Below are 25,785 nucleotides of genomic sequence, written 5' to 3' on the forward strand. Positions count from 1 at the left end.
AGGCGGGGGCAGGAAGGCAGAGCTCTGCGGCTCTGTTTTGGCTGGAAACCTTCAGAGCCCAGGGGAAGGCCAACCCCGCCACGCGGCCCACCGGGCTGCCGCAAGCTGCTCGTGTGAACGGCTCCCGCTGTCAGGGATGTTTTGCTTCCCCTATCGTGCTTCCGACCCGTGCTCTGCAAATTGCTGCCTTCCCTCTGTGGTACGGGGGCACAGCGATGGCAGCGGCTCCTGTCCCGTTTTCCTTTCAGTCCAGTGGATATGGACTTCAGACTGTTGATGGATGCTTCCTTCTCTGGCCCTTTGGGATTTTTTGTTTCGTTCTTAGTAAACAATAAGTGGATTTTATCCACTTTGGTACAAGTGAGATTAAGAGCTTCCCACTGCCCAGCTCTGGACACCGAGCAGGCACATTTACATACCTTCCTCATCGTGTTTAGCTGGTGTATCTGCCTCACATCCTTACTGTCAAACAGCTTCGCACCCTCCTCAGAAGCCTACAAAATCTGCATTCAGGAGTTTCCTTGGTTCTGCAGTTGCATCCACAACATCGCAACTCCAGCTGCTGGGTTAAAGCTCTGAACCTGAAATCGCCTCCTTCTCTTCTCCCAGAGAAAAACTAGCATTAATTGCCACAAAACTAGCATTAATTGCCACGTTTCTCATGTTCAGCTCACTCGGCATGTAACAGCCAGGATATGCTTATCGCAGCAGACAGATTTGTTCTGCTAGATTTGTACACACAGCATCACAGCTTAACACTTCGTCAGCAGAGATTCCTCTTCCTGGCAATATAAAATAATGGGATTGACTCACATCTGAAAGCCAAGTTGAAGGTGTAGGGGTTTAGTTATTAAGTATATATGTTATTATTTTTAATTATAAACAAACCACCGTGGAGTCAAAACCGCCTGCGTTCTGTACATTTGTCCTGGCAAAGTCACCGCTCGGTAGAACCGTGTCCCGCTGCTGATAAAGCAGTGCCTTGCTGCCCCCCTGCGAAGTTAGCGGGAAGGGAAGCATCACCAAAATGCCGCAGCGACAGATTTTGGACCAAGAACCAGTGTGGTTAAGAGCACGGCTCTTGCTGCCAGGCGATACTGATGTAATTCCTGGGATGAGGATAGTTGCCAGAATATATGAGCTTAATTAGCAGGGCTTCCTTTCCTTCTTGCCTGGTAATTAGCTATCTTTTATACCAACACAGCTATACCGATGGTATTATTTAAACACCACCAGCAGAGTTAGAAAGCCCAAAGTGCTACTCTCATTGTGGTATTGCTTGAACAGGCTGGGCTTTTTTTTTTAATTTCTGCTTAGGGAGCAAATTTAATATCTACATTTTAAAATACAAGTATTCATAACAGAAAGGCTTTCTTTTATTGGCTCTCATTTCCTGGAAAATAATTAGAACAAGACGATCCAAGAAACATCTTGCAGAAAGAGTCAAGGGCTGTAGAAAAAAAAAAAAAAGACTTAGGATGCAGTGATACGAAGCTCTCGTGCTCCCTGGGGGCCCAAGTGGGAACCTTCAGTGGCAGGGACTTGGCTTCTCCTCCCAGCACTTGGTGTCCCTGTGCACACAGCAATGACATGGGACATTGGCGCCCCGCTGTTACAGGCAACACGGACACCTCCCCTATCTCATGGCTGGCTCCAAAATCCACCACTGCTGGAGATAAGGGAATGAGATGAGTGGGCATCTGTAAATGCTTGGGGACACCTCCCAAATTCACCAGGGAAATGTCACAACACACTCCAGAGGAGGCTGTTTCTCAGAAAGCGTCCCCCAGGTTCAGTGCTGAGCCCAGCGCCCGTCTCACCGTGGCTTTGGGGCTTTGTGCTGGCTGACTCCCCGGCCACAGTGAATACAGCTGTCACCTTCCTCCCCCTGAGTCTTGGCACATGGATTTTTGGAGCTCCCACTTACCACAGGCCCAAGACTGCTATCGCAGGATAAAAGCTGATACGCATGACTTCAGATTGAGAGTGCATTTCCTAATTGAATTATTACTGCTATAACCAACCACTACAAACAGGAAAAACCCTTAGGTTTTTCTCCCCCACACTCAGAGCATTACCATACCCAAAGCCAACACAAATAGCATTCAAACCCTTCCCTCTTTACTCTCAGAGCAGACTTACAACAGAGCTTCAGCATCAACCTCACTTTGGTACTGCTGACGCAAGCAGTTTTGCCCTCGTGGTCCGTACCGTGTGAGCTCGGCTGATGGCCAAAGCAGGTCTCACCCTCCTTGGGGATAAAACTCACTCCTGCTTCGGCTGCTGGGGGCACGCCAACACCTGCCTGCTCCCCCAAGGCTGTCCGTGGGATCTAAGCAGTACACCACTAGCACGGGGGTAAGCAGTGGTGACCTTCGTGGCAGTGAGCTCCTTCAGCCAGCCACTGGCTGAAGCACTCAAAATAAGAGACTAAAAGGAACGTTTTCCTATTTGAAAGTGACATGGTGCACATTGCTAAGGGACATTTACATAGCATTAAAGCTAGCACCATCCTTCTGCTGTCACTTCTGCTAGTTTTGTCTGGTCTGAATGCCAAGTCCAGACAACCAAGAAATGCTATCATTGTTAACAGGATTCGAGATTTTTGACGTTTGCAGTTTGGATTAGCTTCTACATAGGTACCTAACCATGGAGTTAGCAGATTAGCTTCAGCTACCCAACTGTATGTAGTTTGTGCCCCCCTGCAAGGTTTCACCTAAACAGAAGTCTGTTCAAGCTGCCTGTCACTTTTTCCTTGTAAGAACTTCTCTTATTAAGCATACCAGATTACTGTTCAGAATTAAGTTTCAGATAATAAACTGCTACTTGATTTTTTGTCAAGTCTGTCCTTCTCGTCCTTTTTACTATTAGTACAACCAGTGTCCAATCAAAACCTCATCATCCTAGCTTGCTTTTGTGCCTGGGATGATCAGCCCAGAAGCATATCCCGTTGGCACCACACACCACATCACATACACAGATCCAACACGGTATTTACTGTTCACATGGCATATACCAGCCTCTAATCAGCGCAGGGTTTTGGAAGCAATTACACTACTGTCTAGCAAGCTGCTGTCCTTGTGCTGTCCAAGTACACGCCGCACAGTGACACCTGTGTTGAAGAGACAAAAAAAGGGAAATCCATCAGTCTGGGACCTTAACTGAACGAACTAGAAACACAGCTTTCACTGGTTCAGCTATTGACCTGGTTAGGACAGGAGTACGCATTCCAAGTTTTCCATGCAAGCATTCAGCGGACTTGACCTGATATCCTAGTAAGGGCAAATCTATACCCAAACAGACATAAAATCAACCCAAAAGCTTTTCCAGAATTTTTCAGAAGCTTCTAAACTTAACCATAAGCTGTTTAGAGTAAGCTAGAATTGCCTTACTTCTAAAAGGTAAGGAAGCAAAAGGTGAACTACTCTTTGGAAAAAGCTAGGTATAGCTTTAGATTCAGCAGCACTCTCGCTTCCTCACCGTGGCACTCCAGAACTGCAGTGATGGGCCACAAAGATTAAATTCCCGAGGCTGAGTAAAGGCATTAAATAATAAACCCCACAGCAACACAGTCAGGTGAGTCACAGGGATCGTTCAAATGCTGGTGAAGTTTAATAAGACCCTACAGCCTTAGAAAAGAGGTGCAAGAAAATGTGAATGACCTGGAAACAAAAGGTGCACGACAGTGCCTGTGAGGGCTCTGTAGTAGAAGTGTAAAAGTGGTTGTCTCCTGCCACCTGGTGAAAGCAGCGTTCACTAACAGAGCTGTTGGAATCCCGATACAAATTTTCTTTTCTTTTTTTGGTGGTGGTGGTTTGTTTTTTTCCACCTAGAAAATGAAGCTTCTACAATAATGTATTTCTACCTACTACACATTAAACCAATACCAAAATTTGTGTTACAGATCCAGTTGAGTTGGGACTACAAAGATACCAGCATGCAAGTATTCAGCGCTGAGTTCCGAAGAGGTGATCCCAAAGTGAATTAAAACCAGGTGTCCCATCAGCAGTAGAAGCCTGTGCTCCACACCCCCTCATCTCCCCCCTCACCACCTCCATCCTCCCTTCAGCAACATACCTGCCCGTTAGGTGGGAGACCGCGTGCCATGGCTGGGCTGAAGCTCCAGGGTGAGGCAGCGACTGCTGCAGGCAGCACCTGGGTCTTGCTCCCCTCCCCAAGCCCAGCTGGGGATTTTCACCAGGGGTTGTGCAGATCTACTGCCATGATACTTGCTACTTGCAACTGGCAGTGGCCAGAGATACACGTTTAAAAGGGAATGGAGAAGGGAAAATAGAAACAGCTAGACAGCACGATCCGAGCAGTTAAAACTGCGTAACTTACTGGTGAACTATTTTGTTCACTGCCAGTTTTTTCCTTATAAATTTGTGAGTTTTCAGGAAAACAAAACTTTTAGACTGCATAATGGATTTACAGTCTACAGCACGGACTTATTTTCCTATGCGGCTACTCATAATTTCTCATGAAAAACCTGTAAGTTACTTCTTTATATCTTCTGCAGAGACATTCCAGGTATTAGAGAGCCAATACCAGGTCTGAGCTGACATAACAGATTTTGGATTACTCCTACTATTAACATGTGAGTAGAGGACTGGGAAAAAAAAGTCAGAAAATTTTCCTCTTTAATACTGGTGTCAAAGAGGAAAAAGAGGTCACAGTCTGTATTCCTGAGCTTTATACCATTTTTTAAATGGAAGTAAAGACGAGTAGGGTTCAAAATAGTCATGTTATGAACACATAGGTGGAAGGACACGCCAGGATTTGGATTTCAGATGCTCGTGGTGAGGAAGATGCATGAACTCTATCCAGCTTCCCCTTATTTCAACATCCTCCCTCCCAATCAACAAGAAAGCAGTCAATGCGCGTGGTACGCTATCCACATAGCCCCCATGCCAGAAACAGACAAATATGAGAGCAAAGAAAGTTGGGAGATGCTGGACCAGGAGGAGGTTCAAGAAGAAAGCAAACCAAGGCATACCTCCTGTTACATATATTGTAGTGAGAATAATGAAAAAAATCCTTCTGGTAAAAGAGGCCACAAATAAGTTTACATCACAGCTGTACAACAAGGTCTTAATAAAGAGAATGACATCCCACATATGTCCCACTTCAATCTTCCTCCCATACATATTTTTCTTTCTTTAAAGAGCGAATACTCCAGACTTTATTTCATTTCATGGTGTTTAAGTACATGTCAGCTTCTTAACACACCTGGTAGAAAGCTTATCCATACCATGAACGTATTTGCATTTTGCACATTAATTGTATTGCATATGTTTACATTGAAAAAAATGAAATAATGTATGCAATGCTGATCCATGAAAACCATGGCTAAATTCAACAACCAAAGTAATATTCTGGGAATAGAATTACTTCAAATTCCATTCTGACCACTTTAGTTTTTACTTCAGCATGCAATTATTATATAATCACTTTTTTACTTAGGCTAAAATTAAAGAGAACTATTGCCTTAACATGAAAAGAAACAACAATACAGGTACACAGGAGGCTCAGACTGCCTTGGACTTTACAAAAAGTACACCTAGTGCTGTGTTATATTACAGCATGACCGAGGCTTATATAGCCAGTGTTAAGAGATTCTAGACAAAACCACAACATATTCCTTCCCCCACAACCCTCCCTTTCCATCCAGAGATTATCGCCCTAGCTTCAGAAGTAACAATTCTAAGTTCTAGGAGAAACAATTCTACGTATTAGCCAGTTACGGTTTTGTTTGTCCTATAACAGAGGAAGACAAGAGGAAACAGTCTTTGAAATAGGCAAATATGTATTACAAGGATCAATGTATTACAAGGATCACAGCATTAATGTTTTATTGTTTGCACAATGGTAAGTTTTTCCACATGTGGACAAACAGTACACATTTAGAATTAGTTTCACAAATCGATACATTACAAGAAAGTCCAGTGGTTTAACATTAACTATCAAAAAAGCAGTAACAAAGGAATAAAAACGTTACGGGTTTGACTGCAGCCCAAGAAGTTTTTAAAAGGTCAAAATCAAAATAAACTTTTAGCTTTCCCAGACGTAAAAAAACCCACACATTATATCCCTTCCTAGGGGAAGGGTCACAAAGATGCAGTAACATACAAGTGTACAAAAGGGAAGGATTCTGTGCTCAGTTTCCCTCAATTTTACCGGATCAAGTGATAAACCGAACATTTGTCAAAAAGCAACCACTGATGAATGCAGACATTTCCAAAATATACAAAATGGTAATAACACTTCAACAAGAGAAAACAAATAACTTGCTCGGTACTAGAAAAAAAAATCTTATGCACTGTAACTGTTTTAGAAAAGAAGGTGCTTTTGTGAAAATGATTGTGAATATTAATTTGATGCATGTTATATACAAAACATCATCTAGAAACAGCAACACAACTCCAAAGCTCCACATTCACTCACACTTCAACCTGTATCTCTATTTGCAAAGATTAAATGGATCTATTATTTCTCTCACACAGGGCAGTGCCTCCTTAAGGTCTTTTCCACCTATTCCTAGTGGACACAGAATTGGAAATGCAGCACAAGCAGCTAAGATGTAATATGCAAGATTCATACTCTACTGTTGCAGTAGCTTAACCTTCAAATCACATAATTTTTCTCAATTCTTTAGCAGCAACTTACTGTACTATACCTTGTATTGAAAACAGATATGCAACAGCTCTTAAGTCAATGCAGGTAGCACTGACTAGATGAAGCTGGTGAATCAACTCTGTTTTGTAACATTTAATTCAGGTTTTCACTGCAATAGTATGTCCTTATCCCCTCCAACTGCAGGGAAAAGCTCATCCAGCTTGACAGCTCTCTGCTTGCAAACAAGCCTTGTGGAACCCCGAGCTTTCTGCTGAAATCCTGCAACACCCCACTGTGCAGCTCAGGAGAAAAAACAAAACAAAACAGTTCGGGAACATTACCTATGAAATGTCTGTGCCAATTTCAGATTCTTCTTTAGAGTTGGCTGCTAAATGGGTAAAAGGTTCAAAAACCACAGCTCCTAAACACTGTACATACACACCAAGCTTCGTGAAATAGTAAACATTGTATTTCAGCTGGTCTTAAACAACAGAACACGAGAAGCAGATGACACAGCCTGGGACCCACTATCTGAAATTCAGAAGAACCTCAAAATGTGGAACCACAGAGTAACGTGGAGAAACAGAACACACAAAGAAGAGAAGACCTGTCTGTGGGGCAAGGTTTGCACATCTGTTTTTATTTTATACATATATATACACAGACATACACACAGATGTGTGCACTGTACTGTATATATTTACATCCATATACACAAAAACACCCTGAAGTAGATTTAAAGGCCATATCCAGGAACAGAAGATATGAACTCTAGTATTTGTACTAGAATATATTTTATCTGTACAAAAAACAAATATGCATATATTCATATGGTATAAAGCTTATTAACAAAAAAATAGTCTGCTACTAACATTAGGTTAAATAGATGGTTTTACAAGATTCTTTAATAATGCAGTATAGAACATTTCTAAAACTAGGGCCAAAAATAAAAATACATAAACGGGTTTCTATTCACAAGAAAATAGCTGTTCAATATGATTCATTTCGTATTTCAGACTAGGGAAAAGTAGCAAATTTTTTTTAAATTTTATTTTTTATAAATCTCACAGGATGCAATTTAATTAATGCATCAATCTAGAAAAATAGACTTTTCAGATGAACAAAGTTGATTCACTTCCACTTCCCTAAAGGGGGTGCCTATCTTTTCCCTCGCTTGTTTCCAGCTGGAGGTTTCTTCAGCTGAAGAAGTTGCCCTCCCGTCCCAAAGCCTGCAGATGCAGGATTAGACACCCCGAACGTCAGACCAGCTGATGCTGTGATGCCAGGATTGCTGAAGTTAAACCCAGATGTAGTCGAGCTGCCAAAGCCTTGTGAGGGAGGCAAAAATATTTTAAAACGTAAGTTACATCAGGATAGCAGTTTTGTTCTCCTTGAAGCTGTGAACACCAGCTACTGTATTACCAATATCAAACTGAAACAGTACAACAGAACTGTAACTCTCTCCTCAAGCTCTCAGTTTAAGTATGCACAGTGTATTCAGATGTGTAACGTGCATAAAAAGCAGGGTGGGAGGGAAGACAGAAGTACAAGGAGGCCTGCGCTCCTCACCCCACAGCAGGTTCATGGCAGAGCTTGAAAGAGCCCCAAGCCTTGTGCACTATTGACTAGGCTACCTTTTCCTCCCTGTGTGGCACAGACCCCACCCTAACCAAGGCAGAAAAGGCTCAAAATCTTTGCCAAATTCCTGGTGTCTAACAACTGATTGTGACCTGAATCAAACAGCCTTGAAAAAAACGAAGCTTTGGAAAACCTGAATGAATAGGTGAGCAAATTTTGCTCTTGTATCACCCTTCCCCCCCTTTTTCTATAAAATGTAAATAAATAAAAAAATCATTTGGTTCACCTACAAAACAAGATCAGCTGAAAAAAATCCACCTACAGTTTTCAGTGACAGTAAAACCAACTCATTATACTTTTGTTTGTGAATTTGTATCAGTTACACATAACCACCTTGATAGCGGTTGAGACAGGATGCTAGAGGCTTCTCAAATACTGGTTAAGAACATAACTCTGCTTTCATATTGTTCTCAAGAAACTGAGTAAGGTAACCAGTCACAAAACAACAAGTATGACATGAGCAAATTAAGTTTTATACAAGTTTAACATGAAAATAATTAAAATATTAAGAAAAACACGACTGATTCTCAAATAAAAGAGGGTATGTTCTTAATAAGCATTACTTAACATAAACAATTTCATCAGTTCTCAGACAGCAAAATCAATCCTTTGTTTATATTAGTATCTTCAACTGAATGCCTTAATTATCTTTAAAGCCCCAAATTAAAGACCCAACTGGTTGTCTCATCAGAATCCCGAAGTTGCTCACACAAGTCTGACATCTTCCATTCCTTGACTTGTTACTGAAGCATTAGATCAAGAACTACTGTTACTGAAGCATTAGATTAAGAACGGTTTTAAAATAAGGTGAAATTCTTCCTCCTGTAATGTCTGGATCTGGATTGCACAACCACACTATGAACTTTGTGTTAGAAAGAAAGAGGTGCATAAGTTGTGTGACCGAAGACTGAGAATGTGTTTGTTAATTTAGATATGACCGGGGAAGTAGTAGCTAGTACATTACAAGTACCATTCAGGACAGCCACAAAACTGTAGAAAGGCAAAAGTGAAATTCATCTAAATGGCTTTTTCCCATAAATTCTTTTAAGATAACTCTTACACAGAATACTCAAATGAAAATCTTTAGGAATAAACTTTGAACAAGACATGCGTTGTCTTATTCCTGTTGCAAGGAAGTCATGAAATACCTCGGTTCGAGGAGTGTTCGCACAGTCTTGAACCATAGCTACAAGATGATCGACAGTTTCTTTGTTGAAATATTACTTAGGTTTAAACAAATATTTTCAGAAAGTAGGTGACCACCTGCCCTTTGAAGGCACAAACTTAGCATCTTCCTTAAGAACCTCAGAGTACACCTCACTCACTGTGCATCTACGCCTCTGCTTCCTCAAAGCCCCTTAAGTACTATGTCCACACATCTCTCCAATACCTCCAGGGATGGGGCTCCACTGCTTTCCTGGGCACCCCATCCCAATGCTTGACCACCCTTCTCCATGAAGAAATTCTAATATCCGATCCAAACCTCCCCTGGCACAACTAGAGACTGTTTCCTCGCATCCTATCACTTGCCATCTGAGACACCGACACCCTCCTCTCACAGAGGCATGATAAGGTCTCCCCTCAGCCTCCTTTTCTCCAGACTAAACAACCCCAATTCCCTCAACTGCTCCTCACGTCTCGTTTCCTAGTCCCCTCACCAGCTTTGTTGCTCTTCTCTACACACACTCAAGCAATTCAATAAACTTCAGACAAGCCCAATAAATCATACAAACTTTCCCAATAACAGGTTGTGTTTTTTTTTTTTTGCTTGTTTTAACGCTACAGGGATAAACAGCAGATCTCAAAGACAATATATTCTCTCCTCCTATCTCCACTCTAAATGTAAAGGGATTTCCAGCACAGCTCTAATTGATTTACTAAAGCCCCCTATATTTAGAACCTGTTCACAGCTATATATTGATTACATGTAGGTCTACTTTCCAGCAGTGTGAGCATGTGCTGCCACAATCCCATTCAATTGGAACTTACCCCATTGCAGTGAGATTGCTATTCTTCAGTGAAAACAGTTCTCCAACCCAAATTCCCAACTCAACTCTTCAAAGCATTTTTAGCATCTCAGTTCTCATTAAAATAGCATGACACCCCCTACCCCCCCCCAACATCATCTCTATAAATTCAATTTATTTATTTTTTCTCCTTTCCCCATGATTTTGGGAATGAAGGCTCTTTACAACATCCCCCTCAAAGCAACCTTTTTGATTGCCATCAGATGAATAAGGAATTAGGAATTAAGTGGGACTTTTAATTAGGAGTTCGCTTTCCACAGTGGAAGAAAGCTTTGTCTGTGTTTCAGAGAGAAAGGATGACAGTACACTTCCTATAAATTAATTTAGGCAAAATGCCAAAGTGCTCACATCTAAACCAAAGCAGTAACATCTGTATATCCATATATCCCAATTCCCCCAATCTCCCAACTATCCAAAAAAATGATTCAGAAATAAGATGTAACTATCTTATGGTAGGTAATGTAAGATCCAGAAACAAGCTTGTTTTTTAAGTGTTATTTAAGAAATAGGACACACAAATTTAAAAAAGAAGTGTCGCTAGCCTTATCATTTAGGCATCATTTAAACCCATTTATACACACACATGAAAATCTAACTGAAGATCATATGCGATTTGGAAGCTATACAGCATAGGATTTTGGACATAGAGGTAAAAGTTAACATGCTACAGGACTACCAAACTTTTACGAAGGTTCCTAATGCATAATCCCAGTCTAGATGAACATTTTCATGAACACTATTTTATAAGCACAAAATCTTGGGAATTACATTTTGTGGTTTATACTCCTGGTTACCACCTTATGGATCTGTGACTCTTGAGATAGCTGAAAACAATCCTTATTTGACCAGATCCAACTCATTTGCACTGCTAAATAGAGACTGGGAGCACTGCCACCATGGCAGAGCCTGATTTGAGGAATACAATAAAGTGACATCTAAATTGTCTCTGTTCGCTGCCAATATAGCAAGACTATTTGTTTACTTTGGCTTGATGCCTCATTAGTGGTGGACAACTGATCCATACAACTAATTTTATTATTGTATTTTTAAATACACTGAAAATTAAGTTATATTCTTTGTAACCCAGCAGCTTGAAATTCTGTAATATTATTTGAAATATTATAAAATAAGAATAAAAATTTAAGCAGTGCAAGTTTTGACTTGTTTCTGGTATTAAAAAAAATAAGCAAAAGAAGGTTGATGCTTCGAAACTGCATACTGAAAAATCAGAGATGTTCTATCAAAAATTTACTAGGGTGTTCATGGTGCTAAATAGCTCACTAAGCTGGCTGTATATTTCCACCTTATAACACAAAGCTTAAGGCACTTTACAGGCCTAGTTTAACAGAATAACCTAACAGTAACCAAGGAATAAAAAGCACAGCAACCAACGAGATACTGGTCCAAGGCAATGTTCTGGGTGCTGACTAATAAACAAACACTTACTATGGTTATTAACAGCATTTGTTTTAAAGAAAAGTTTCTTAAACATGCTACCAAAAGCTAATCCCAGGAGACATACTCCTTCAATGTGTCTCTGAAGACTATACGACAGACCACAGTAAGCTACAAGCTTCAGAAACAAACTCCAATTTAAAAAGTAAATAGATATACACAAGCTGTAGAAGTGACTAAGATTTCAGACATCTGAGTTATGGAGAAACTACATCCATGTTTTCATCTTCTCACTACCAACAAAATAAAACCAAAGAAGTGAAACAATGTTGAGATAATTAGCTCAATTGCCACAGAAGAGTTTTCAAAACAGTTAACACATGAATTCTAGGTATCTACAACGAAATGCTACCTATAATCTGCTATTTAGGACATAAAGAATAAGCAAAAAAAGAGTTTTAAGGCAGCCTTCCAGACATCTAAAAATAATTTCAACTTCCTGTATTTAAAGTTAAAGTTAAATTACGGGCACGTTTGTCACAAATTTATGCATTAATTTCAATAGCTCAGTAACAGTATGGCCTATGCGTTCAAGTAGTAACTGCATTCTATTTCTGTGCCTCAGGTTGTAACTTAACCAATCTGATGCATGTTCTCCTTTTTAATTAAAGACCTTTAAATGAAAAATAATACTTAGTTGATACTGCCAAGACCTTTCATAAAACCAGAAAAACTTCTCTGAAAACACATTTAGCAAGTCAATGGTTACTCTCATAGTTACATATACACGCAATGTTAAGCATATTTGTGTAAGGAGCTTTTTTAAGACTGTAGAGTAGTTTGATTATAGAACTTTTGCTTTAAGATAAACGTGAATTCAAGGAAAATAAACCAACCTGCACTTAGACTTCCTGATGGTTTACTTGTAGTTCCAAACCCAAATGATGATGCTCCTGTGGCACTACTTCCAAAGGCAGAGCTACTTCCAAATCCTAGTAGAATAATAGTAAAGACACACAACAAAAAATTACAGACACAGCAATTAATGATATATAGGTTTGGGGAAAGTAATCTAAAACCAAACATAATTCTAAGCGTTATTTGGTAAACAAATATTCCCAAGGCTACTACATCAAGTGTATCTTATTCTCAATATACCATTGCTTTCTATAAAAAAAACAGTGCAAACATGAAAGCCTCAGAGAAAAATATTTCCTTCCAAATAGAAAACTGAGTAAAGGAAAAAATTATAAGCAACTGCAGGCAGAGAATCTGAGTTTAACAGCAATTCAATAGACATTTGGTAGATTGTCAAGAATACAATATACCAAATGGGTCAAAACTAAGAAAATTCAGACAAGTTATATGACTTCTATTAGAGAAAGCCATGATCTTCATCCAAAAGAAGAACTCCAAGAGAAAAATCCTCTACACTTAAAAGAAAGCAAGCTTTTTCTTGAGTTTACATCTGGTTCATTTCAGGGTTTACCCCACCCCAATCCCAATCTTACTGGTCAGCTGATCAGGTCAGCTGAACAGGTCTTACTGATCAGCTTTACCTAAGACATGGCAAAATAAGATAGAACCTAGAATAATAATATATAATAAATAATAATAAAATAATTTCTAAAAATTTTAATGGAAAATCATAAAAACTACAGCAATAAGCATATAGCTGTAATAAAACTCATTTTGCAGTTGTTATTTATAACTTCATACTGTAAGTATTTCAGAATTTCAAAGTGTGTTATTAGCTTGAAGTGATTTCAAAGTAAAGGAAAAACAAGTTGATATTTGCAGTTTGAGACAGAGGTCAGATAGAGTTGTTTTTTCCCCTATCTCAAGAAGTTATCAAAATTAGAACTATTTATATTCAATGAAATTATGCCCCCATCTTTTGTTTGAAGTGGTAGGGAAAATACTTGTAAGAGTTTTAATTTTATATAATAGCAAATACCATTTGAATGCAAGATATTCTGAAAGCTACACTTTTTTTTTTCTCCTCCTATCTAGGTGGAAATGAATTACCAATAGTCAGGCAAGTATCTGTATCAGCATCTCATGAAGCATAGGATCAATACTCCACTTATCTTACATCCTCAAGTGCAAAAGCCTATACAATTGTTACTGATAAAATTCACAGACTACTTATTGTAGCAAGACAGCATGTTTCCCAGCTAAAATGCAGTTTCAACAATATATGTTCAGAATTGTGCTGTTTAAAAAAAGTCTGAATGGTCGAAGCATTCATTCTGTTCATTGGATTCCGAGCACCACTGCAGGTTATTCCGCACGTATTCCGGTATTCTACGCTTGCTTCCATTAGTAGGTTTCCTTGATTTGTCAAAAAGACCAAAACTTTATAAATTAATATACAAGAGATGACATGCAAGCAAGTGCCTTCCTAATCAAAGAACTTGTGAAGAATCCAAGTTAGGCCTCTAAGACGAAACTAGAAGCAGATGTCCATCAAATTAAAATGTTCTTTAGTTTATATTTTTTATTTGTGTTTATCAATTTTGCCCGTCTTTAACCTATAGTCTCTTTCATCGAAAAGGAAGAATTTTATGTTTAAGGCATCTAAAACATTGTGGGAATAACCTGATAAACCACAATTATTCTCCATTCAGCCCACTATTCTCAGTTATTTTTCCTGTTTGGTGTAAGGGTTTTTTTCTTTTTCTTTTTTAATCTGAGAAAACATAAAAACTAATGAGAAGGCACATTGATAGACAAAGATAATTTCAAGATCATCGTTTAAGATAAAAACCGATGTAATCTTCAAGCATTATGTATCACAGCAGTTACATCTTTCCAACAGCTGGTGATAGCATTTTAAATGTTACAACAGCTTCATATTGTGCTCAAAGATCCAAATGCACAGATGCAGACTGTGGCTGCAACGTGGAGAGGGTGTAACAAGAAAAAACACAATGCATTGTTTGTGCTCAGACAAAACAATTGTCTTTGCAGATCTCACACAGGAGAGAAGATACTAGTGTATTTTGACTTGCACTGTAGGAACCCAGCTGATATAAGACAAGAAATTTGCATGCGGATAATCACTTTTCGACTTTTAGTTCTACTTCTGAAAATTCATTACATACAAATAAAAATTTAGACATGCATTTAAATTTTATTTTCTTATTACTACCACCTACTCTGAAACAGTCTTGAGTCCTCTTGGTGTATGTCCCCCACCAGCACTATTAATCAGTATTTTGGTAAGTATTTTCCCCTTCACTTTCAAACATTGCTTTGATTTAGAGCTTGGGAAAGACCTTTTCTCCCCTCCCACCTCAGCACTGATGAACAGTGTGACATTAAACAAATGTTGCACCAAGCAGGATCCCAGAACTGTAGCTGTATATAACAGGTGAAGAACTTCCGTGAATTAGTCATAGCATGTTCCCACGTGCCCAACTTTCAAATATGCAACAAATTAATGCAGGCTGTAGTTACAGAAGGATGTTCTTGACACACTTCCCTAGCTATAGGATCAACTCCTTTGTGAGAACTTCATCTTGTTCACCATGGGGTTTTCACTACAATACTTTATTATAGCCTTAGTAACTTTCCGCAAGGCATGAAGAAGTTTGGAAAGTGTAGACTGCCAACTGTAAAGGTCTTGCCCTGAAACAGATCATCCTCTTAGTGGAGTTTAAGGTTTACAAGAGATTCAGATGTGCGGTATAATAATTCAATGAAACATTAGAAAAGTTAAAGTGTACCTCCAAGGCTTGAAGAACCTAAGCCACTTGATTGCAAGCCAGTGCCAATACCTGAGCCGAATGGCGTTCCAAAACTAACTCCCAGAGATGGCTGTGGCCCTGGTGTAAAAAAAATGAGAACAAACTTGCCTTACTCTTTCATAGTAAAGAGGTCCTTTATTTATTTATTTATTCAAGTACTTGATCATGTGAACATCACTGCTTTCATCAAATCCCATTAAGACCCCAAACTTTACCTCAAAATTCCTCACTTGACTGCCTGCCTCTATGTCCACCTGATAAAAACCTGAAAACACTGACTGTAATAAGGTGAAACTTTCCCAAAACTAGTAACATGAAAACACCATGCAGTATTTTTAAATCTTAACCAGTTTCACCTTAAAATTAATGCATTAATCAAAATCTTGACAGAACTATAGGTAACATGTAGCCACCTGTATTAATGGAACCAGAAAAGGGATAAACTGTAAGAGCTGATGCTACTCTAAAACTATATTAATTTAATAAATAGGAATTTTCAAATATTCCATCAAAATTTAAACAGAACACTATGATAAAAAACAAGACAATGACTTTATTTCATTAAATTTATTGTTCATTTTTAAGCAAGTCAATTACACAGTAACATGACAATTCGATTTTTTCCACACAAGTGATAACTGAGTTCTGTTGAGCTCTGCTACATTACACCATTCAATAAGGTAAACTAGTCAAACCACCTGTTTAAATAAACATTTACAAAAGGCACAATTCTGTGTACCTTAATGAATTAGATACATTCAAAATTTCAGAGTCAAGAGTTTGCCCCATAACTAAAAAAGCTGACAGTTTCCCTGCATATCCCCACTAAGATGCAGGACTGTCAATAAACATTTTCAGTCTGCCAAGATAAAATTTACAGCCTCAGTTCCTTTTATTTTTTTTTCTTTCCTTTTTTCTTTTTAAGCCTTGGGGAATAAAGAATCAACTCACTAGCCTGTTACTAGCACATTTTAAAATACTTAATTCTGATAAATAATATATTTTGACAGTTTTCACAGTACAATCATATTCCTGTCTTTTTCAAGCACAGTTTTCAGTGCACTAGCTAGAAAGTTTCATCATTGAAAACAAAATACAGTGCCAAACTCTTAATCCACAGACATTTGCATCTTTCCTCAACACGAGCTTTCACCTCTGAATATACTTTAAGTATTATATGTGTGAAAGTCATTATTTACTCAAATATCACTATAAAGCTCTAGTGATTTCATTTTCCTAAATAGTTATTAAAATTTGGGTTTAATTTCATTCAAAACACCCTCCTTCATACTACAAAGCTTCCTGTGACTAACGTTTATCTAAAGTTTTAAAACATAAGTGTTTCAAGCTTTTTAAAACCAGTTCAGTTTTTGAAGCTTTAAATGGAAAATCCTTTTGAATCAAGTGAAAGGCACTGTACATTGAAAAGTAACATTTTTGCAAGGAACACAAAATTCTTCTGTGATCCAAGCTGAATGACATCTGCATACTCCAAGTAGTGTTAAACTAAATTTTACGGGCAACTAAAAGTTGTTAGCTTTCAGTCTCTGCTTAGCAGGAATAGTTGGAAAACCCAAGCTAGTTTTTCAACTAAAGAAAGTATATCAGATGTTTTAATTCCAAATTTTCACATAAATTCCAAACTAAACTTGTTTACATCCAGTTTAAATACTGACACATCTACCTAGCAGCTCTTATAAGATTTTTTTTTCATCAGTAAAAAACAAGAAACCCTACACAAGTCAGTCATCTAATAAACTAAAAGAACCCCAAAACACATATCCAGTTCCTTCTCCGCTAAAGGGAGTGCACAGGTTTTCTATCTCAGTAGGAGGCACTGTTAGTGGAAGACCTTAAAACAAAAACACTACAGTCCTCCAGGCAAAGCTCCCCCCCACCCCAATGCAACATGCTTTTCAGAGCCAGTAAAAAACATTATTTTAAAACACCTCAGATTATATAAAACAGGATCACATACCTTAGGCTAACAAGCTTTTCATTGAGCAACAGCATAGGATATTTGTTGATTTTGTACCATAATGTTCTGAAGGCATCATTGCTAGTTATAGCTCTTGTAAGTAAACACAATTTTCAATAGCAAAAAAATTAGTAATAAAGGTTCTTCAATGCCAAAAGCACTAGCAAAAATTGGCACTTCTGGCTATTACAGGTACAAGACATGTTATTTGTAACAAGTCTTTTAACACTTTTATACCTTGCTATATTGCCCTGTGGAGCATTTCAGTTTAATGAACAGGACCCACTACAGAGTCCAGACAGGTCAGCAAGATTTCCCAAAGTGACATTATGCAATTTTTGTAGCACAGCTGGTCCTAACAGTGAACAAATTTAGTGTCATAACTTCGATCTGATTCTGACAAAGTAATACATTGACTAGTTTTAACCAATGTATCTTTTTTTTGTGTGTGTAATTTAAGTGCTATAAAAAATCCAGTATCATTTTCTATTAGCTCTTAAATCTCAAGAGTCAAGTCAAAACATAATGAAGTATGCTAATAGCTTGATAATGCCTCGACTAACTCTGCACTTCACCAGTTAAGGAGAGAGTAGCTAAGTTCTTAGGGGTACATAGGGGGATTTAATTTTATTTTATTTTATTTTTTTTAAGTGGAGGAAAGGTGAGCTTGAAAATTATTTCTTTAAGACAACTTAGCCTCACCAGAAAAAGATCTGTTTCAGCCTCGTGCATTTACAGCTCTTAATTCACTAGGCTTTGATTTCCTTTAAAATCTTTCACTTTAGACCCATCAATAGTAATAGGTAGACCAGCCTCCATCATTTGAACTTCCACGCTGTTAAAAATTGCTCAGGGAAGGTGCAAGTGAGGCAATGGTTAAAGCTAGCTACTGCTGCACAAAAGCATAACCAGCCCCACTGCTACCAATAAAGCTGTGCTCAGAGCAAAGGTGCTAAACCAGAGAGAAAAGCTGCATGCAGACAAGACAAACAATTTTAATAACTCTAGCTTCAATAAAACTGCACAAAAATTGTGCTTCACTGTGCACAACACAATCCTGGTGTCCCGATGATCCACCCCAGGATACCAGTGGAGCCTTATCTTTGCTCCCTTTCTTCCAATATGCCCAGGATCCACTGGCTTTGTTTCAGTGGAAGCCAGACATGCCTTGGTATAAAAAGAAAACATAAATGGGGTGCATATCTACACCCAGGAACTGGGGAAACATTCCCTGATCCCACAGTTTAGACGTAGCTACTAAGCCTTTGACTTCTGAAAACAAATTTAGAATAAATTACCTTTTCAGAGAAAGAATAGTAACTAATTTAACCTGATGAAATAGACTTCACCATGTAAACATCAAATATTTTTTTAAGAGACTAACCATCCTGATCCCCCAATACTAGAGTACCATACATTAGATTTTAGTCAAAAAACATTAAAGCCCAGATTAATTTTCTTGTTTTATTCTTATCTTCAAGAACAGCAACAGCAGGTCAGGTATTACACAGACCCTTCCACTTCCCACTTTCATATACCTCATTTCATAATCTTCTCTCATAACCTTCCACTATCCTACCCCCCTCCTCTATCCCACTCATACGGATCTAGATATTGCAAAGAAATATACATGATTAACTTCCAGCAGAGAGTTTATCAAATGCAAGGTGCTGCACCTGGGCAGGGGCAATCCCACCCATGAGCACAGACTGGGAGAAGAACTCACTGAGAGCAGCCCTGCAGAGAAGGACCTGGGGGATCTGGTGGACAAAAAGCTCGACACGAGCCAGCAGTGCGTGCCTGCAGCCCAGACCAGCTGCGTCCTGGGCTGCACCGACAGAGGGGTGGGCAGCGGGTGGAGGGAGGGGATTGTGCCCCTCTGCTCTGCCATTGTGAGGCCCCACCTGGAGTGCTGCGTCCAGGGCTGGGGCCCCCAGCACAAGATGGATGTGGGGTGGGCCCCCAGGATGATCAGAGGGCTGGAGCACCTCCCCTGTGGGGACAGTCAGAGAGCTGCAGCTGTTCAGCTTGGAGAAACAAAGGGTCCATGGAGACCTCACTGCAGCTTTTCAATACTTAAAAGGGGTTATAAAAAGAAAGACTTATCGCTCGGGCAGATAATGATAGCACAAGGCAGAATGGTTTTAAACTAGAAGAGGGTAGATTTAGATTAGATGTTAGGAAGAAATTCTTCACTCAGAGGGCGGTGAGGCCCTGGCACAGGCTGCCCACAGAAGCTGTGGATGCCCCATCCCTGGAGGTGTTCAAGGCCAGGCTGGATGGGGCTTTGGGCAACCTGGTCTGGTGGGAGGTGTCCCTGCCCATGGCAGGGGGTTGGAATGAGGTGATCTTTAAGGTCCCTTCCAACCAAAACCATTCTGTGATTCTATGAAACTCGTAACACCACAAAGTTAAAACAAGCAAATATTTGCAGTATTATTGCAGTAAATGACCATCTGAAATATTTTCCTCAAACAAGAAAAAGGAAACTATGAGGAGGCAATCTTCAAATATTTAAAGATTCCTGCAAAACTGAAAGAATAGATTATTATTCTCCTTTTCCACTGAGAATAAAACCAAAAGTAGTGGACTAAATTTGAAGCTATAAAGTTTTGGGTAAGATGTTGAGAACAAGTCAAGCACTGAAATCAGTAATCTAAGGAAAGCTGTGAAATGTTCCTTCATAGTAAGCTTTTAAGACTGTTACATCTCTCTGAAAGAGTTCAGGCCTGACTAATCCTTCTTTTAAGCCACAGGAGTAGGTAAGATGACTTCAATTACTAAGCCTATTTTCTAATGTTTCTAAATATTCTTGATGTTTTGAGTGGCACTTCAATCTACCTCTAGTTCTCCAAGTCATCAAGCAAGTTTCACGGAAGGCAACAGTATTTCAGCTGAATAAGCAGTAAACTCAAGTTCTTGCCTACTTTTGTTGGCATGTGCAAAGTAAGTTAATGGCTTTGCTCTCTTTGCACCGTTCCTGAAGTTGGCACGTTTTTGGCTTTTGAAACACTCTGCCAAAGCCACTAACCTAATTTAAAACAAAACAATAAAAACAAAGAAACAAACAAAAGACGACTTCACTCTTTCCACTACAAAATGTTACAACACAACTTGAGGTATAAAGTCACCTTACCTCACGCGTGCTGGTACAGGTCAAGTTTGCATTTTTTCGCTCCTAACCCCTAAGAGAACACTAATGAAGTCATGCCATAAGTGGCATCAACTTACTGAAGTTATTGGCAGCTCTCTTGAATCTGGACCAGGAAGAGAAAATCTGAATCCCTCGCCACAATTTATAAAAACGCAAGTAAAACTTAGAATGCGACATCTCAAGTATATGACTTGTATCCACAACTAATCCCGTAATGGTCATGGAGAGTATTTTAAAGAAAGACAAGGAGAAAGACGGGGGAGAAGGAACTATTTTCGCAACATTAAGCTGCACAAAATATTATGTTTTTAAACTGCAACAAAGCTGGTGTGGCAGTTTAAAAACATAATCTTTTGTTGATGTCACTTCCACTCAATTTCCATGGATTAAGATAGCAGCAGAAAGAGGAAGACAGGACTACGAAAGAAATTTAAAAAAATATTTCATAATGACTTCATTTTCTGTTGCGTTCAAAATATTCTGTCATATTTGTCCTTTAAACCCATCTCCTTGCTGTTTTTAAGGGCCAGGGCTAGAAGCACATTTCTGTTTCCTTCTATGGAGAGGGCAAGGACAGCCTAATAAGTTGTCAAACTCCTAAGGGTGGTTGCTGAGTAGGTCTTTAATTAAACTAATTCAAAATATGACTGCTGTTACGAGACAAATTAGCACCTTTTCCCTCCCTTAACTTCCAGTACACACAGGCATACATCTTAGAAAATAAACGTAGAATGCAGTTAACTAAGCTTTTCGTAACTTGCTGACAGACATATCCACATTCAAATAAAATTAAACGGAGGATATTATTTCTGCTAAATGATTAAATATCAGTTCAACTCCCTATATTCAGGAACCCCTCTCTGAAAAGCGATGGTTAGTATAATAATGTCAATTAAGGTGCTGTAAGTTACTTCCTTTGCCATACATATTCATTTGTCCTTAGCAGTAGATCAGGTATTTCCTCTGCTTTGGTCTTCCTCTTAAACATACATGCATACATAGAACCACTGATCCACTCTACTTTCTCTACTAATATTCACAACAGCAGAACAGGCAGCAAAAACTGCCCCAATATCACCATGATGACGGAGTTGGCTATAAAATAATAAGCCAGGTATCCACCTTCCTATTCTACAGATTTTTGACTATCCTTCCTGTTCAACAGCATTTTTCATTTTACAGTTCCAAAGTGCTATATAAAAATGCATTAATCGTTTTACATATGAAAAAGGTAATACGCCTTTAGATATTCTCTCCTCACTGATTCTAAAATAATTTACTATAACCACACAACTCTGGAAAGAGGCTATACTAAATGTATTCAGAGATGTTACTGAAGAGTGAAGACTCACATTCCAAGGGGGTAAATTAGAACAGTACAGTAAATATCACTAATACAAGTAAATTCACAAGATTAAGTATCTGTTGTATAATTATTGCTAAGTCTACCCTGCTTTTTTTTTTCCTCTATTGGCTATGTATCAGTAACTTTACTCATCACAATGTTTAGATTTTTAGTCTAACACAAAGGAAGACTTCATAGAAAATTGTACACAAGTTTACTACTGCTGTTACACTAATAATCTATAACTTGAATGCACTCAGACCTGTAGCAGGCTGTTGCTGCTGAGTAAGTGTTGCAGCCATCGCAACGGCTGCTGCATTTGGTATGTTGCTGAAAGGGGTCGGTCCAGTGGTAACACGTGGCGCGCTCTGCCACTTCTTAGCTTCTGTTCGTCTTGCCTCAAACACATCCATGGCATCTCCCAGAAAGGTTTTCCTGTAGCCAAGGTATTGGTCTTTGAGCATCTGAAGGGGGGGTGGGGGAAGCCATTTTAGTTCAGTATATTTGACATAAAACCTTTACTTCATAAGGAAAAAAAAAGAAACCAGGTTATAAATAACATTTCCTTAAAAAGACACAAAAAGATCTAGTCAAGTTGTAACTGGATAGAACTGTTTTGCATCAGCTACATCCACAGGTTGTCCTTTACTTAAATGCTGCAAAGTGGTCAAGTGTAACAGATTAACATTCTGCATGATACCAAAAATCTTTCAAAGTTGGTGTAGACCAGCACAATTTTATTTGTTGGCATACTAGCTGACGTCAGAGGTGAAATACTGCCACGTTACTAGCTCATTACATGATATAACTTCTCTTCAGCGTTACCCTTCTGCACATCTTTGTTCGCTTCACTTAACTGTCCTTTCTCTCTTGCATTTCTTTCTTCGGACAAACCCAAAGAAGGTATCAAAATTTTAGGATCCACTATCATTGCTGATTCATTTCATCAGCTAGGTAATGCAGTGCAAACGCAATAAATTATTCTTGCTTTAGGCTTCCAGGTAGCCCAAGTTTGCTCTTCCTTCCTGCCTTGCCTCTTGCCCTCCCCATGCCCTCAAAAACCCACCTTCTGTGGCGATACCTGGCGTGGCCTTTCCATCGTGAGCGATTTCTGTGAGTGACCTTTGTCACAAGCAAGGGAAATATGGGTATCTTAGGTAACATGAAAGGACTAATGGCTTCATTTAATGAGCTGGTAAGAGTGATTTCCATCTAGAGAGTATCTTTAAATGCAACAGATTTATTAAAAACAAAACCCAATAGATTCAACTGGATTTTATGGAAGACACACTATTTCCCATGTTCCTGGCTAAGTGCTTGTGTCTGAGGAGCACATTTAATTCCGGTCCAAGAATTCTGACTCACGATTTTAACAGCTGTAGCCCAAGTCTATCAGAAATAGCAGAAAACACAAAGATTTCTCTCATTATCATGAGGACTGCTCTCCTTGGTGAAAAAAGACATTTATAGAAGTTGGAGATTTAATAAGATGCCATATTAACTGCAGCTGACAGAAATGCCATTAGATGCTGTAGAACAGGGTCTTAAGGCTAACCTACACAGAATGATTTAATAAAGCTTTCTACTTAAATTGTGCCCAAGCACATTTTACTCTTTACTGAGCCTGGATACAGAATGTACCTATATACTCACCTATAATATGAATACATTTATCAACTAACCCTGTACAAAGAAGTTCCAGGTTACATTTTACTACAACTTCAAACCTTTGAAATGAAGTATTATGTACAAGCCAGAAAGCCTACTTCAGACAGAGGAATGAATTGGGGTCACAGCTCTGCCTTCACAAGTCATATTACAACCATGAAATAAGGCAGAGAAAAAAGCAGTTTCAAAACTGCTCTCCTCTCCTAGCTTCTAACAGTTGATGAACTGCCAGAATGAAAGATCCAATTAAGGAATATGTTCATTTCTCTGATTTTTGAAGCTGCAATTGTGTCTTCCAAAATATAAGTCATCATGACCACTAGATTGAACTTCAAAATATATCCCACAAGAAAGAAAAGTCCCCAAACCAACCCCTTGTTTTCAGATAAATACACTGCTTAAGAAGTAACACCTTTCATACTGAATCACGCTGACAAGGTACGTGAAGTTACTAATGCTTACACTTGCATACTAATCCAGCTCTTTGCATTAAATAAGGAAAGTATCACCACACAGACCACAGCACAAGTGAGGGCTACACTCAGATCTCAGGAGTGAAAAGCCCAGAAGATGTTCCAGATCCTTTTTGTCTCATTCTGCTGAAGTTATGGAAGAGCCGATATATTCTTTATCTGGTACCAAAAATGAGTTATCTAAGAGCAGCACAAATATCTGATGGTAGGTAGCTGTAATCCAGTGAATATCTATGATGACAGAAGCAATGTAATGCAAAGAATCTGTTCCTACAAGAGCATCTGCATTCTTCAACATTATTAAGGAAAAGTAAACAGTTTCAGATATTTACAAAAGTAGCAATACCATGCAGAAGAAACTCTGAAAGGGAAGAAAAGCAGAGCTATTCCCAATTAAAAAATCACTTAGCAAAAACAATCTCAAATATTTGTACTTTCTCCAAGTTGGTTTTTTTTTTTTTTCTTCTCCCTGTTATTAAGAAGAGTTCTGAAGGTCAAGAAAAGCTACAGATTGTAGAACACTGAAATTTTGCCCATTTGTCCAGAACTGTTAAGAGAAACTTGAGCTGGAGTCCATGGAGAAAGAAAACCAAGCCTAACTAGGCTCCTCTGGTATACTACTTCATTAGCATTTTTTTTTCCATAGTAGTCTTTTTGTATATATGACTCTCCTTGAAAGCCAGATTGGAGGGAAAAAAAAAAAAAATCAAGCCAGAACACACTTTTCACCAAGTTATTTTGAAAACTCTTACTGGTGAGTACCTTTTTATTGTTACTTATTGGAGTAAGAGCATATTTAGATCGTCTTTGCTTGAGATCAAGAGGTCATTGGGTAAAGAACAAAACATATGTGCATGAGATCAAATACAGAACTTTCAAGATCTGATCAACAATTAAAACCAAAAATGAGTTAAATAAAAAGTACTTTTTAACCTAAATGACTGTGGTCAGTTGCCAACATCACTGTAAGTAAACATTTCAAATTAGACCTCAGTTGAACAAAAGTTGCCCTTTTAATCAAAGTACTTCTTGGATACCTGTTACATAATTTTTAAAAACAGTAATTTAACAGAAAAAGAATACCAGAAGATATATTATTAGCTATCAACAAGCATCTATTTCTTTCACTAAACATGCAGGAACGCAACAAAAACAACATACCTTTACATTCTCATGTATTGACTGAAGTTGTGCAGCTAAGGCTACAAATGTTTGATAGATTTTCTGCATAGCCATGGACAAATCTGTAAGAGGCATATAAAATATGACAATTACAAACTTACTTCCAGGAGAAAAAGGTTAATGTTTATTTTATTGCAAAAAGCCCACCCTGAACCCATATGGCATGAAGCACAAGAAAATTGCAGGAGAAGAAATTGTAAGAAATCCAGAATTTGAGAGTAATTAGGTGATACGAGACCTGCACACAGAACTACTTCTCGAAGCATTATTTCTCAGTGCTTCAAGCTTTATTTTTTGGGGGAAAAAAAACAACTCTTTTCCCCAATTCATTCTTATATGCATGGTGATCTGTTTCCCACAATTCTGTCACTCAGCAAAGCCAGGAAAATATTCTATTTAATGTCTTTTAATTACACATTCTTTTTGATTTACCTCACTCGTTTATTACACAGAGTTAGATCAGATTTTCTTGCATTTGTATATATTTTCCACTCTGAGTAAATACACGATTCAGCGTTCAGATGATTTTGCAAAGAGATAACAGCAGAACAGAAACTT

The 25,785-nt window shown here is 38.6% G+C and overlaps 1 protein-coding gene across 7 annotated transcripts in view; it reads right to left on the reverse strand.

Moving 5' to 3' along the window:
- Window positions 1–1,331: 1,331 nt before the first annotated feature.
- The window catches only part of NUP58 (nucleoporin 58), a 41,405-nt gene continuing 16,951 nt past the window's right edge, over window positions 1,332–25,785 (reverse strand). For 2 of the 7 annotated variants that reach the window (XM_048072761.2, XM_048072760.2), the window contains exons 12-16: window positions 25,207–25,289; window positions 22,167–22,368; window positions 15,407–15,505; window positions 12,572–12,667; window positions 5,836–7,943 (exon numbers count right to left, since the gene is read on the reverse strand). In XM_048072761.2, coding sequence (XP_047928718.1) covers window positions 7,774–7,943; window positions 12,572–12,667; window positions 15,407–15,505; window positions 22,167–22,368; window positions 25,207–25,289 — 650 coding nt within the window. In that variant the 3' untranslated portion in view covers window positions 5,836–7,773. Of the gene's footprint in view, window positions 1,451–1,481; window positions 3,113–5,835; window positions 7,944–12,571; window positions 12,668–15,406; window positions 15,506–22,166; window positions 22,369–25,206; window positions 25,290–25,785 lie in introns of those variants that run through there. The other 5 variants (XM_066989760.1, XM_066989759.1, XM_048072763.2 and 2 more) reach the window with 4 other exon arrangements.

Source organism: Anser cygnoides, chromosome 1 (assembly GCF_040182565.1).
Source record: "Anser cygnoides isolate HZ-2024a breed goose chromosome 1, Taihu_goose_T2T_genome, whole genome shotgun sequence".
NCBI lineage: Eukaryota > Metazoa > Chordata > Aves > Anseriformes > Anatidae > Anser > Anser cygnoides.